The sequence below is a fragment of the Patagioenas fasciata genome, chromosome 8, assembly GCF_037038585.1.
Source record: "Patagioenas fasciata isolate bPatFas1 chromosome 8, bPatFas1.hap1, whole genome shotgun sequence".
NCBI lineage: Eukaryota > Metazoa > Chordata > Aves > Columbiformes > Columbidae > Patagioenas > Patagioenas fasciata.
This window is the reverse complement of record NC_092527.1, coordinates 17,947,471-17,961,960: the sequence shown is the minus strand read 5'-3', so window position 1 is coordinate 17,961,960 and position 14,490 is coordinate 17,947,471. Positions and strand designations below refer to the sequence as shown.

Here is a 14,490-nt window from a genome sequence, read left to right as displayed (position 1 = left end):
CAACTACTTCTCAGACAGATGGACCAATATATGGAGCTATGTATGAGTTCCAAAAAGGAAAAGTCTTCTCTCCTGATCTGTCACTCCTTACACCACATGCCTTCACAGTACTTGCATATATTTGACAGGACAACCTTCATTCATCAGCAGCAATGAATTGGCAAAGTGTCACTGAATGACATTTCCAACACAAAGCAATATATTCACTTCCTTATAGTAAAGCTACAAAGAAGGACAACACTGATGTCTGGTAGAAAAAAAAAAAAAAAGCAAGCATAGAAAAAGTTTTCGTTCTACACTACTTACCTTTTCAGGAAAAGTTAGTATTTTAGCAACGTGAATCGGCACTGCTACTTCATCTATTCTTAAGTTAGGATCAGGTGAAATGACTGTTCTGCCAGAGAAATCCACTCGCTTGCCAGACAGATTGCCTCTAAACCGACCTAACAAAATAAACAAGTGAAAACTCTCTCATATAAAAGTTGTTTTCAAAATATTATTTGTTAAGACAGCACGTTAGAAAATCTTTCAAGGTACATCACTGAAGCACAACACAATAGTAGCTGAGAGGTGCTTTGGAATAGCAAATATTTGTGGCTTAATTAAAAATCAATAATTAAAACAACTTTCTAGACAAACCTTGTTTTCCCTTAAGTCTCTGGACAAAACCTCTGGTCCATTTTTTAGGTGCCATGTTGAGAGGAATTCCTGAGAGCTCACTGTTAATGTACAGGGCACACTGCAGTTGAAGAAAGTCCCAATCCTCCATTATCATCTGTGTTTTGGCTCCTGATATCCTATGCTAAACAAAATAGTCATCCAGTTCAGAAAATAAATCTAACAACATATGTTTAACTAGCAAATAATTTTTCTGATATGAGTGCACCTCTTCTTTTGAAAATAACGTTAAAAAAATCTTCATACATTGGAATGGAAAAGGTGGGATAACGTTATAACAGAATGCATGTTACAGCATAAGGCCATTCACCACAGAAGCCAGAAAAAAAAATTCTTTTGACTACCACAGGCTTTGGACAGATGCTCACAAAAATACGCATTTGTTTAAATTTCATTTTTCCCAAGCCACTGACGTTACACTAATGTAACTTCACAAACAAGAAAATCACCAGTAATTAACAGTTCTTAAATCATGGGAGAGCTAGGGCTCACTTCTTTTGTTTTCCTGATGAAAGAACGGTTTTGAAAAGCCTGAAGTGTATTAGTTTGGTACAACTGTTCTTCTGAACAAATAATAAATTGACAAATTTACTTCTAGTCTCAATTTAATAACCATGCTAACTGAAATCTGATTTCTTAAGAACAGATGGTGGAATAAAGAAAGGACTAAGATGTAGTAAAAAAAGATGAAAGTCTACTTGGAAAAAAAAAAAAACACACAAAAACCAAAAAACAACCCAAAGGTGTAATGTTTTAATTTTAAGTGACCATTCAAAAAGTGGTACAGTCATAAGAGAAAAAAAAAAAAGAGAGAGAAAGAGAGAAGAGTTTACAGACCAGAACTCAAATGAAAAAACATGTCCCATGATCCACCACTGCAAGCAGCCAGTCAGGCAGCTCCATTTGAAGAAAGTTTCTCTATTTCTTTCAGTAAATCCCAAACGACACAGCAGTACAGTACAGACTGCTTGCTAGACTGTAAGCAGTAAGACAAAGTAAAACCACTCACTCTATTCAATTCTAAACAATTTTTTTCAAAGGTAACAGTCTTTAAGAGCTTGAAGGATGACTCACCTTTTTTATTACATCATTGAGGAAAATTATCTCTGTCAGCTTCATCGTTAAGTCATCCTCATTTGTGCCAGACTTCAAGTCACTCACCACAGAGGGTCTGATACACAGCGGAGGCACTAAGAGTCGCGTGAGGATCAAATCCGAAGGTTTCCCTGCTTCTGGGTTCATCAGGAGCAGAGGGATATCTTCTGCTGGGATTCTTTTGAAGAGGTTCAATACTACTAAAGGATTTAAGTTTTCCTACAAAATCCATTGGAGAAAGGGAAAAACAAACAAAACAAACAAAAAAAAAATCCATTGGAGAAAGGGAAAAACAGTATCGACACCTCCCCCCTTTTGGATCACCACAAGGCTTAAGCTGCTACATTGAAAACCTTTAAGGAGTTTTATTTAAAACAAACAAACAAACACACACAAAAAAAAAAAAAAAAAGAAAAAAGTCATAATTAAATTCACCTGAGCTCTTCCTAGTAAGGGTTCTACTTCTTTGTTATGTTCTATGGCAGTTTCAAAGGACTGGAGAAAAGTAGATACCACTGGATCTACCACTTTCTTATTAGTCTTGTATTTTTCATGTATTATTTTCAACAAACCACACTTCTTCACAGTTCCTGCAAGCAAATAAATGTGTTCTTTTTAAAACAAACAAAACCAACATGAAACAAACGAAAAAACAACAACCAAATAGAAGCCTTAAAATGAGTGAGCTACAGTTCCAAAACTAGTTAAACCTTCAGTGAACACAAAAATAAAATAAAACTTTGTCAGCTTTATTAACCAGTTTCCTAAATTCTCCGAACACAGAAGACACTCAGGTGATGTCCCCTCCTTTGTGTGCCCAGGTCACAATGAAGCTTCTGAAGCTGAAAGCAGGTGGTTGAGCCCCCACTTTAATTCCACTTCCCCTCCATCACAGCAGAGATTTTTTTTAAGTTCACATACTAAAAACAAGACCAGGATGTGCCATTTACATCTCATTCCACTATCTTCTCAAGTAATTTTAGAAATGAATTGTAAAAAGCATCTGAAAAACATTTTCACATCATGCAGGTAACAGTATTCATAAAACTTCCACAGATTAGTCCAAGTGCTTTCCAAACTCTGGTTTTAGTGAGGTATGCTGACCTACTACTTAATTTTGTAAATGCCTACTGTTTGTGGCCCCCACATGTATATGTGGCACTTACAGTGAAACAGCTCTCTATTTATTCAGGCTGTTGATCATTACAACCCAAAAATTCATGAAATTTTCATGTAAAATTTTGAGTTATGAATTAACTACGCACTATGACTGTAACACGGAAAGTTCTTTAACAGCAGTACCACTTGATCAGAGTACACAAAGAAAAAAATGTATTTTGAAAAACAAATTTGAAATCTTATTAAGATACTCTTCCCTGAAAAACAAACTCCCATGTAACTCAAGATCATCACAGCTCAAATACTGCCAAACTCCAGAACATACCCTCTTAGAAGATAATAAACACATCTAGCATTATGAAAGATAATTTAATACAATGATGAAAAATGAAGTTTAATCAAAATTCAAATCTACAAATGCTTCTATATTAAGGTACTGATCACTGACAATAGCTCCCAATGTTTCCAAAAACACACTAAACAGTTGTGGGGATTTTTTTCCACTGTTTGAGTATCAAATATTGGTTACTGCCATGAAGAGATAGCGCATGAAACAAAACAAACAAGTAGGACAATGTCTCTATCCACATAAATGAGAGGTGAGAAAGCACATGCTTGGCATTAAGAATGAAATTACCAGATTCTTAATAAAGGCCAGAGAGTATATCCATTAGCTGTGGAACGAACAGGGATATTCGAGAGTTTGATGCCTACCAGAGACACCGAGATAAAAACAATCACAGCAGACAACTCCCACTAACTCCTAATGCAAACACTCACCATTAAAGGCACCGCAATAAGGACAAGTGTTTTTCTTCCGGCACTTTTCAGACACTTTCTTCTTTAACCCTCTCTTCTGAAGATATGTAAGGCCAGGTCGCTTCAGGTAATCCAAAAATTGCTTTTTTTCTTCCACCGACAGCATGATACGGCAACAGGATTTGCAGATCATCTTAAATGTAAATGTATATAAAAACAGTTGTTTAACAGACACATCCAGAGTTGTAACATCTATTATAACTTTAAGTTCTTCAACAGAGCACTATTTTTTAAATTAAATACAATGGTCTTGGTTAAAAGACCAATTAATATATTCTAATATACAAAAAAAAAAGTACATTAAAAAAACACAGTCAGTGATACAGTCAATGAGGCAAATCCTTACCTAAGCTCTGTAGGATCTTAAAAATCCAGGTACAAAGCAAACAGAGCTTTGATTTACCAGGATGTCCTAAAAGGCAAGTTATACTGCATACATTTAATTCAAACTACTACAGAAAAATAATGGATTAAATTACTTAGTGTGAGATTTTATACAATAAAGTGGATGTATTTACGTCACTAAGGTATTTAAATACATTTCTTCTACAAAGTATAAGATAGATAAAGATGAAATGTATAACACAACCAAGCCTTCCCAATTACTCTTTCAAGCATCCTCTTTTCAGATAATTTCTTTTTTCTAGATTAGAAACTGATGACAAACCATAACTGTGTTTACCTGTAGGATGCCTATCACAGCTTTGAAGTATCCAACATGAAAACAGGGCAGTTCTAAGTCAATGTACCCATAATGTCCTAAACAATCAGCCAGATTTTTCCCACAGGTTTCACACGGACGGTCTTTTTCACTGGTTCCCTTTGGGATGAGGAGAATACATACACAGAAAAAAGAAGTTTTAGTTATAGGCAACTAACAGTTCTTAAGCAAGTTAGCTATGCTGACAACAGACCCAGCATCAGAAGCTAGTCAGTAGCATCACACACACTCCTTAAGAGAAACGTCTTTCACACAGACCCCACTGATACCAGTGACACTAATTCACTCAGCTTTTGCAATGGATCTGCAGCCTGCTAATCTGCAATATGGTATTTTGTCGATGTCTGGGTCTCCCAACAACTAGGCAGAAAGAACAGATCTCCTGCCTCAAAAGAACACTTTCCGAACCATACAGTGCATGAAGAAAGCAGCTGTCATTGCAACTGACAGTCTATGCAATTCAAGCAGAGACATACCCACACATGTTTTGGATGAGCAGTACATTTCAGTCATCCCAACTTACTTTCAGCCACTTCAAATAATTCTACAAAAACAGTTTGAAAAAAGAAAATGGTTCTCACCATGCGATGGTCCAGCACTCCATACTGCAGCGGAGCATGGTGGTTGTCCTGACTATACAAGTTCTTGCTGACCACTTGGATGTGAGCTTGCTGACGCATCTCTTCTGGAGATTTCATGCCAAAACAGATGTGGCTTCTAGGAAGGGGAGTTTCACACGTAGGTATGCACACGTGTATTTGCAGAAATACGTATAACTACAGACATGCCCACACACATGTATTTAAAGGCAATAGAGAGGAGGCCAAATTGATTCACACTATATCCGCAGTGGGCTCTTTCAGGGTAACTACAACAAGCAGCGCGGCTTTGCAGTGAGCTGGTCACAGCGGGGGACCTACCGACGCTCCCGGGCCAGCCCAGCGGCACAGCCCCGCCAGCGGCCTGAGCCCGGCCCTGCAGGGCGGCCAAAGCCGGACCGCCCGCCGCGCTGCGCTCCCTGCCAGCTGAACCGCTGCCCGGCCGCCTCCACAGAGCGCACCGTGGGACCCTCAGCGCGGGGCGCCGCGCAGCCCCGGGGAACGAAGCGGCAGCCCGGGACCCTCCCGCCGCACAGGGCGTCCCCCCAGCCGCCCCACTCACATTTTCTTGGCCACATCCGTCTCGCGGAACTGCTCCTTCACCATGGCGGCGGCGGGACCGGGACCAGCACCGGTCCCGAGCGCCCGGCAGGCCTGCACGCGGCGGCACAGAGCCCGCCCTCCTGGCTGTGCGGAGCGGCGGCGGCGCAGAGCGGGCTCTGCCTGCAGCGCCCCTTGCTGGGGCACGGCTGGAGTCCTCCGAGAGCGGTCTCCCGGGCAGCCCCACGAAAGATGCCGGCGGACCCGTGTCCCTGCCGACAGTCATGCCGCCGCCCGGCCGGGGGCTGAGCCTGCTTGCGCGGAGTTCGCCGCGCTCGCAGCCCCACCGACCCTAACAGAGCCTGCTGCCCCATTCTACTCAACAGGCACACAGAAGCCACCTCTTGTCGCCTCTTCCGCGTCCGGCTCTTGGCTGGACACCCCTGAGCGCGGCTCCTCCCCGGCGCAAGGACCCCTGCGCCGCTTTATGATTGGCTGCGGGGAGGACCTTCTTCCTTTGCTCCCTCGCTGCTGAGGCTGTCGCCGCCACCATGGTGAGTGCCGGGTGCTGCTGCGCGACAATCGGCCCCGCGCCGCCGCCATCCTGCCCCCGCGGGGCCGCGCGCCGCCCGGGCCGGCCCCGCCGCTCCACCCGCAGCGGCCTGTGCGGTTATGGCTGGGGCTGAGCGGGCCTGTCCTCCCGCCGGCAGCCGGGGCTCCTGCGGCCTGGCCCGGTGCCGCGGTACCGGTTGTTTGCGGCGAGCTCCGGGGTGCGATGCCTGCTCTGCCTTGTCGCTCCGCTGTTGGTCAGCAAGAGAGGCCCTAGGCCTGGACAGGAGCTGCCACATCGCACTTCTTCTCTGAAGGCGTTAGTGGGGTGCTGTAGGTTATGCTCGTCTGTGCGGCTCTTGCTTGGATGCTTTAAAGAAGCAGTAACGTGTAGGTTTCCTAAGGAAGCTCCAGTATTAAGGAAACTGTAACGTAAAGGTTTGTTAAGGAAACTTCTGTTGTAGTACTTGGGATGCTCCATCTGTTTCATTAAAAGCTGCCTTAGCTTTTCAGAGCAGTACAGTGCTTGTGTTGCTGTGTTTGGCATCTGGGGATGTCTGTCAGTTTTTAATTGTACTTTGAGAGGTATTTTCTGTAGCTTAGGACCAGTTAGCGATTACTGAGCGTTGCTGTACTGTGCATTATTTATATATTTATTAAGTTTGGATTGCATGTGTAGCTCTTATTTTGTTTTCTGTTTTCTCTTGCAGAATGACACAGTGACCATCAGAACCAGGAAGTTCATGACAAACAGGCTGCTTCAGCGCAAGCAGATGGTAAAAGAACACAGAAGATTGTCTTTAATTATTTGTCTGTTGGCTCTGGGCTCCAAGTGTTTTTCAGCTGTTATAAGTGCCCTTAAAATCTCTGGAGGAGTTCTTGTAAAAGCTCGTTAGTTCAAATGTGTTGGTGAATGCTGAAGGTGAATCCTGATGGTGAGCTAGTGAGCTATTTTCTCTTTTTGAAGGTGGAAACTTTGGAATCAAACTAATAATGCTTTCTCCTGCTGAGATGGGTTAGCTTAAGTGTTGGGCTCATGGTAGGTCTGTAGCACCTGGCTATTGTACTGGATATTGACTTTCTCTTGTTTTTATATAACTTGTACAAAATTCCTTTTTAGGTAATTGATGTTCTTCATCCTGGGAAGGCCACAGTCCCCAAAACAGAAATCAGGGAAAAGCTGGCAAAAATGTACAAGACAACCCCTGATGTCATTTTCGTCTTTGGCTTCAGAACTCATTTTGGTGGTGGCAAGACAACAGGTTTTGGCATGATCTACGATTCTCTGGACTATGCAAAGAAAAATGAACCAAAGCACAGGCTCGCCAGGGTATGTTGTGTTCTGGGAACTGGAAAACAATTAGGATAGATCTGAAGTATTTAGTGGTTCATGATTTACGTGTATGAAAGCTTATGTAAAAAGCCTTAGAATAGTACTGGCTAGTTTATGCATTGGCAAAATAGGGAAAGATTTTTATGTTTCATTATACGGGAATTGCAAAGGCAAAATTGATGCTAGCAGTGCCATTTAGCAGTAATAGATAACTAACCAATACCAAAGGTCTTGAAGAAGCATAAGAGATGAGACTGTTACGTATGCTACTTTAGTGTTTACATTTTGTGTTCAGTCATTTATTAAGTAGTGAACTTGTCCCACTACCTAACACTTCAAATTCAAAAAGTATTTGAAGACTCTAGAAACAGTAAAAAATTTAGAAGTTGCTGTCTGAAACTAAATGGGACTTTAACTGTTCTTTAATAGCATGGCTTGTATGAAAAGAAGAAGACTTCCAGGAAGCAGCGAAAGGAGCGTAAAAACAGAATGAAGAAAGTCAGGGGCACAGCCAAGGCGAATGTTGGTGCTGGCAAAAAGGTAGGATGAGAATATCTGTAAGCTAAAGTGACTGTGTTACCTTTTAAGTGTGATTAGAAACTCTTCAACAGAATAACATTGTTTTTCTTCCATTTCTTTCACCTGTTCTACTGGATATCAGAAGGTAATCTGTGTGGTGTTGTATAGCTTTTTAGCAGCTCAGTAGCTTTGTTTTGCTCCTCACTGCTGCAAGCTTAGCTGACATGATGTGAAACAATGCTTCTTACATGATTGTTTCTTACATGTCACTTGAACTAAACTTTCATAAACCTAACAGTATTGTTCTAATTTCATAACTTAGCCTCGCGATGTACAAATTAGATATTTTTAACACTTGTTACTCAGACTACCTTAATATCTAATGCTTACTCCACCAAGTTACTGTTATTTGTGATGTTATTTATAGAGGAGATTTTTGTTCAGGATGTATGGTGGTGTAGGCAGCGAGGACAGTGTGTAAATAGAAATAAGGTAGAATGCCAGCTTTATCCTGGGCTTAAGTGACGGATTCCCAAGATAGTGGGGTCTTTTCTCCTGGTGGGAGCTTCCTGTGATGGGGCTGGAACTTCATACAAGTTTGTCATATGTGCAGCTTGGGGGGAGACAGAGTTCCTCTATCCTTAAACAAAAAAAAAACCACCAAAACGGAGGAATAGCCCACATGTGAAGACATCTTCCGTAGCAGCTTTTTGTTCTCTGAAAAATACTGAGTAAACTGTATAGTTAAGTAGGTTCTTTTGAGGGAAGATAGGACAATGGGTTTTGATACTTAGTTTTGTAGCTGCTAACGTGCTCTGACATTGTGAACTTTAGTAATCTTCACTTCTGCTTTTTTCTACTCTCTTGGAATTCTCCATCAGAAATGAAGTATCTAGCAGGTACTGAAAATAAGCATGGATGTGGTGACTGAGTTATACATCACTGAAAGAGATGTCTATGTTTTTAGTTAAAGCACTATACTGCCTTGCATGCGTGCATGTTTGTTTTAAATTTGCTTCTGTCCTGTAGAGGTTCAAATAAGTACAGAATGAACGTTATTCTGTGCAACTTAAAAATGAAGTTTGGCTAAAAACAAACGAGACTTTTGGAAGTAGTGAAACATCGTTAAACTAAGGAATCCTGAATGAGAAGAAAGAAACTCAATGCTATTGATTTGAGGCATTGGTTCAAACTGTGCCCCTCCCCCCCCATTCCAAATCAAAGTAGTACAGTGTGATTGCATGTGTAACTTGACCTTTGTGTGAAAGTAGTTGTGTGTCTTTATGAAAGCTAAGTCACATCACAGCTTTGTGCATTTGAGACAGTGGTTGGAAATGACACAGTTGTCAGCATTAAACTGTATCTCACTATTGCACTGTAGTATTCCAAGCTGAGACACAAACGATAGCGATTGCTTCATGAAATTAAATTCTTTGCTTCCTGTGTAAGTGAAGGTCTTGTTATCGTTGGATGGAAGGAAGCCAGTGTTACTGCAAAGTTCTAGACAAGATTTGCAGCCCTTTACCTTTCTGCTTTAATGCTGTTTTAATAATGAAGTCCTACAATTGTCTACTGTGTAACAGCATGAATAAGTATCTGGTATAGTAGTAACACTGACACCCTCTTGTGAATGTCAAGGGAGTCATTTAGTGTTGCACTGGGACCAGTAGTATGAATGAACTTCTTCCCTTCAAGAATTTTGCACTTGAGGGTAGCTTTAGTGTTAACACAAAATGTTTAACTGACTGTCACTTGAATTACTAAAGCTGTCCATTTCATAGAAATTCTTGTAAAGCATATGAACACTTCAGAAATCAAGACCAGGATTGTGTGCTGGTATATATAATTGTATAGCAGATGTGACTTCTGGATCAAGCGCTTGTCAGATAAGCATGTGATCTCAGTAGTATGCAAATGTTGTTTTGGGTTAGAGGTTTTTTTATGTCATTTAAAATTATCTTTTAGTTGATAAGTATGCATGGGTTAGATCTTACTTGTTCACCAGTTTTGTTAATCTTTGTGTTAGACTTGAAACTAAAGACACGAATTTCTGTGCTTTCTGGAAAACTTGGTAGAGTTATGTGCTGCATCACAGAAGAAAGCTTGTGGAATACACTTCTGTCTTAAAGCTTTGTCTTGAAAAATGCATGTTTAAACATAATAGTGTAGCATGGAATTTGTAATAGGAGTCATGGACTATGATCATGTTCACCTACATGATCTGTGAAAACTTGTTTACCTCAGAAAAGTGTAGGCATTTGATTCTGAGACATCTTCAGGCAGTTCTGTATTGTTCTGAGAGTTACGTGCCACGTAGTCATGAAAACTATTGAAATGACAACTCATACTTAAATAGTTTTTCTTGAACTTTTAAGTCAGGCATCAACTGTGCTGATGCCTGACTGTTAAAAGTTTTCTTTGGTGCGTCCTTTATATTCTCACTCCTTCAGAATTCCCATTCTGTTTTCACTGCAGTTTCAAGAAAAGTATTTTAAAGTAGTTTGTGTTATTTAATATATTCTGTGGCACTGTTGTTAGTTGAGGTCATATAAAAGTTTGCAACAAGTAGTTAAGGATGCCACTCAGTGTTTGTGTTCAGAGCAAATGCAAAAAAATCCCCACTCTACCTTTTAATGTCACAACTTTAGTTGTGTAGTTTGTGACAGTCTTTGACAGGTGAGCCTTCTAAACAGAAACTTTTTTTAAAAAAAAATCGATCAAACAAAAGTGTGGATGGCTTTAAACCATTGTAGCCTATAGGTCTAATTGAATATGCAGTTGCATTCTGTGTATCGAGCTCTAAACAGCTATTGCTAGGTCCTGTTTCAGTTTGAGAGAGTGCGTGAAATCGCAGTCTTCAGCCTCTATAGCAGTAAAAACTCTTGATATTTTCCTTCACGTTTCCCTGTGGTAGTTGAAAAAAGCATATTGTGTCAGTAAAAAGCCTCAAAGCTCTATCTTCTGCAGAAGTAGAACTTCGATAAAACTTATCTTATTAATGATTTTTATTTTTCAGTAAATGAACATACTTCAAATGGAAAATGGACAACAGGTATGACTTCAGAATTCTTTGTAATGGTAGACATGCAGTAGCCTGTAGTTATGACAGTAGGTTTAGTATTGGTTTAGACAAAGGAGGACTGTTGTGCTTAGTACTGAGTTGCTAATTTATGTGATTTCCACTTACATGAAATACCTGACTAGTATAAAGACTGAAATAACAGTTCAGATTTACTGTTGCTAAAACTATTGCTTATTTTGTCTTTTTGTAAACAAGGGTTACATTTTTCCTTTTGTAGGTATGCTAAGGAAAGGATAGCACGCCTTGTTTTTTATTGTGTTAAATAAAGTAGTATGGTTTCTGTTTCGAGGACTAATTTATTTTGTTTTCTTAGAGATACTATTTCAAGTAAATTCCTTATAAACAAACCTGACACTCTTTAGACAAGTCTTAGACTATATGTCTTTGCTGCAGAAACCTGAAGTGAGCTGGATGTGCTGTGGGCAGTAACCGTTACAGAGAAAACTCTGGGTTTATCACAAATGGTGTGAATGACTCATTTTAAAGCACCTTAAGCAGTCTGTCTGGGAGCTGGTGTAGTGAGTGTAATGTCTTAAACAGAAAGCTGGTAAAGCAATTGTAGCTTGTGGAGCGCCTCTACAGAAATGGTGTAATCTAGGCTCTTATTTATTCACATGACAGTATTGTGAGATTGTGAACCTTATGTTCTTCTAAGAAAGGCAGTGTGGTTCACCTGACTTCTTTGGGAATTAGTTTTTCAGGCTCTATAAAGGTATAAGTAAAAAAAAAAAAGTCTTAATCATGTGGCACTGATCTATCTTTTCCTTTACAGATTGTTATTCTATGAAGTACAGAAATAATTATTCTGGAAAGAAGCTTCTCATCTGGCTTTAACATCAAATAAACTATGTCAATAAAATGCTGGTTTGCCCTTTAGTTTTGATTTGAAAGCTACCATTTTGTAAAGTTTGTGACATTCAAGATTGGTGCACTGTTTCCACTGTATTAAAATCTTTTCATAATTAAACAAATCTTGTTTTGGGTATCAATTTGAAGTGAATCAGAGCTTCCCATGGATAGTAGTATAACCTAATTCCAAGCAGGCAGCGCTGGGTCGTGGAGGTCGGCATGATTTTGTCATCTGGTGTTCACACTCTGGTTTGGAAGGTCCTTTTGAGATGTTCTTGTTTGATTATATAGACCTGTAAAATATTGCTGAAGGGAGAACCCAACATGTAGACGGATATACTCAAAGCTGCTTACTTCCACACAATTGTTCTAGTGCTTCAACAAAGGAAAAATATTCCAGTAATTTCTTTAAGAGTTACTTCATATAAAGTATAAGCTGCATGATTTTTGGGTTTTTTTTTTTGGTGGCCATTTGTTTCTTTCTGTCTTAGCTTAGCTACAAGTCTGAAAACAATTTGAAAAAAAAGGCTATACCAGACATAATTTGAGCAAGTAGACATATGTTCTGAAGTAAGAAATATTTGTATGATTCCCATAAAATTATATAATATCATTACAGATTAAGACAAGATATGATGTTTGATTTTCAGGAGGATTTGCTCTTTTTATTTTGTTTGTCATCATTGCTATTGTTTTCAATACTGCACTTCTGTTACGATTTGAGAAGATAAATGACTTTCAAACAACAATAAAAAATAAGATCGTAAAAGATCAATCAGTTTTCAAAGTAAAAAAAAATCTCCAAACTCAGGGAATTTCAGAACTAGCGTACTGTTCAACTGTATCTCCTCTGTGTACATGCATTACGATAGTCTTCAAATATATATAGTTGCAATGCCAAATATGTATTTAGTCAAGTCCTCACTTCAGTTTAGGTTACATTAGCATGTTGAAAAAACTTACTATGTCATGACACCTCATCGCTGTGATACACAGCCGCCAGATTGCATTTGGTAAATGTATGAACACGTCTGTTGCTTAAGAGCACCACTGTCTTTGGTGGATGAGAGTTCCTATTAAAGTTACCTGGTTTCTAGTATCAGTGAACAAGAAATGAAGAAAGAATGTCTGTTCTGTACTCACAATCAACAGGTTTGCACTGTGCTAGATTTAGAGGTTTTGTTAAAAAATAAAAATACATATTCTCTTCAGGCCTGGGCACTCTAAATAGTGGAACTAAAGTACGTCATTTACTTCAGTACCTGAAAATACTGAAGAAGGGAAACTTTCAGAGTGCTTGAGATGAAACTACAACATCAATATCCATAGATGTCTTCAAAGACGGAAACACAGTGCTGACATAATTTATCCTACAGTGCTTTTCCCCAGAGATGCACAACATAATGTGTCTTTACTCCGCTGCTGTGCTGTCATTATGGCAAAACAAGATAATGAAAATTGGGGCTTGTGCTTTACTTGAAATGAGGAATATTGAGTGCCTAATTCTACTGACCCCTGTAGAAGGAGCTAATTAGTATTTATCTTACTAAAAACCACTCTGCATGTAGATTTTTACTCTAGAAAACAAATATGTGAAAAGGATGATGTCTTCCTCAACAAATGCACTCCTGTTCATGCATGTTTCCACAATCCTACGCAACTGAATGATCCAAGTGAAAATGGTCAGGGTTGCTCACTCTTGGTGGCTGCCAGGTCTCTTACAGCCTCATGGGTCCCTATCAGCCACTGTGGCTGAGAATAAAGGGTTAGCTTCAGCATTGCTGATGACATGACAAAAACAGATATTAAAAAGTGTTAGCAGCAGCATGCCTCTATCTGTACAAACAAGCCACCAGAATGGTTATGATTGGGATTTCAGATAATCAACGGATTTCCAATTCAATTAGGAGGTGTCAAGGGACATGACCCGGCTGGGGTGTGAGAAACCTGCAGTTCAGCTGAGCCACACGTGTCACAGGCCCGGCTTTATTATCCCGAAACGAGGAATAAAATCATCCATCTCACCGAGCTCCAAGAGCAGGGGATGACAGGACCGGCGGGCCGGCCCCTCAGCCGCAGGGGAGCACCCCGGGCTGGGGCCAGACCCTCCGGGAGGCAGCTCTGCCCGGGGAGCCCGGGCCGGGACAGCGCCAGAGCACAAAACAAACAAGGCAAAACCCCACGTCCGCCGGCCGAGCAGCGGGAACCGCGCGGGAGGAGCCCGGGCTGGCAGCGCGGGGCGGAGCTGGAGCTGGAGCTGGAGCTGGAGCTGGAGCTGGAGCTGGAGCTGGAGCTGGAGCTGGAGCTGGAGCTGGAGCTGGAGCTGGAGCGGGACAGCCCGGCCCGGGCGGCCGTTACCCCGCGCGCCCGCCAGGTGGCGCGCGGACATCACCCGCCTTCCCGGCTGTGCCCCGCGCTCGTGGCGGCTGCAGCGCGACCCCGCGCGGCGCGGACGTGCCCGCGCTTTGCACCGGCCCGGGCTGGTGCCGGGGACTCCACCGCACCGGGGGGAAGTCAGGGAGAGGGGCTGGTTGCGGGGCTCCACCGGCTCCGGAGGAAGGCGGGAGGAGCCGGAGAGGAGCCAGGC

General features: G+C 41.2%; 2 protein-coding genes across 4 annotated transcripts in view; one reads left to right on the top strand and one right to left on the bottom strand.

Moving 5' to 3' along the window:
• Positions 1 to 5,738, bottom strand: part of POLR3A (RNA polymerase III subunit A) — a 34,975-nt gene extending 29,237 nt beyond the window's left edge. The window contains exons 1-8 of one of the 2 annotated variants that reach the window (XM_065842942.2): positions 5,594 to 5,738; positions 5,014 to 5,149; positions 4,394 to 4,531; positions 3,673 to 3,844; positions 2,209 to 2,363; positions 1,753 to 1,992; positions 640 to 802; positions 307 to 443 (exon numbers count right to left, since the gene is read on the bottom strand). In XM_065842942.2, the coding sequence (XP_065699014.1) occupies positions 307 to 443; positions 640 to 802; positions 1,753 to 1,992; positions 2,209 to 2,363; positions 3,673 to 3,844; positions 4,394 to 4,531; positions 5,014 to 5,149; positions 5,594 to 5,637 (1,185 nt within the window). In that variant the 5' untranslated portion in view covers positions 5,638 to 5,738. The remainder of the gene's footprint in view (positions 1 to 306; positions 444 to 639; positions 803 to 1,752; positions 1,993 to 2,208; positions 2,364 to 3,672; positions 3,845 to 4,393; positions 4,532 to 5,013; positions 5,150 to 5,593) is intronic. The other variant, XM_065842941.2, reaches the window with a different exon arrangement.
• Positions 5,739 to 6,036: 298 nt separating this feature from the next.
• Positions 6,037 to 12,025, top strand: RPS24 (ribosomal protein S24). Of its 2 annotated transcripts, XM_065842943.2 has the most exons (7): positions 6,037 to 6,125; positions 6,831 to 6,896; positions 7,241 to 7,450; positions 7,883 to 7,993; positions 8,854 to 8,871; positions 10,989 to 11,024; positions 11,827 to 12,025. In XM_065842943.2, exons 1-5 carry the CDS (start codon positions 6,123 to 6,125, stop codon positions 8,857 to 8,859), a joined length of 396 nt encoding a protein of 131 aa, XP_065699015.1. In that variant the 5' UTR covers positions 6,037 to 6,122; the 3' UTR covers positions 8,860 to 8,871; positions 10,989 to 11,024; positions 11,827 to 12,025. The 2 variants fall into 2 exon arrangements, with proteins under 2 accessions (XP_065699015.1, XP_065699016.1); XM_065842944.2 differs by lacking the exon at positions 8,854 to 8,871 and having other exon boundaries at positions 6,039 to 6,125.
• Positions 12,026 to 14,490: the final 2,465 nt, after the last annotated feature.

What these genes read in the sequence shown, in the direction of transcription:
- RPS24 (XM_065842943.2), top strand. An exon ending in TGCTTCAGCGCAAGCAGATG is followed by an intron (nt 6,897 to 7,240) that starts GTAAAAGAACAC and finishes ATTCCTTTTTAG; the next exon opens with GTAATTGATGTTCTTCATCC. An exon ending in CAAAGCACAGGCTCGCCAGG is followed by an intron (nt 7,451 to 7,882) that starts GTATGTTGTGTT and finishes GTTCTTTAATAG; the next exon opens with CATGGCTTGTATGAAAAGAA.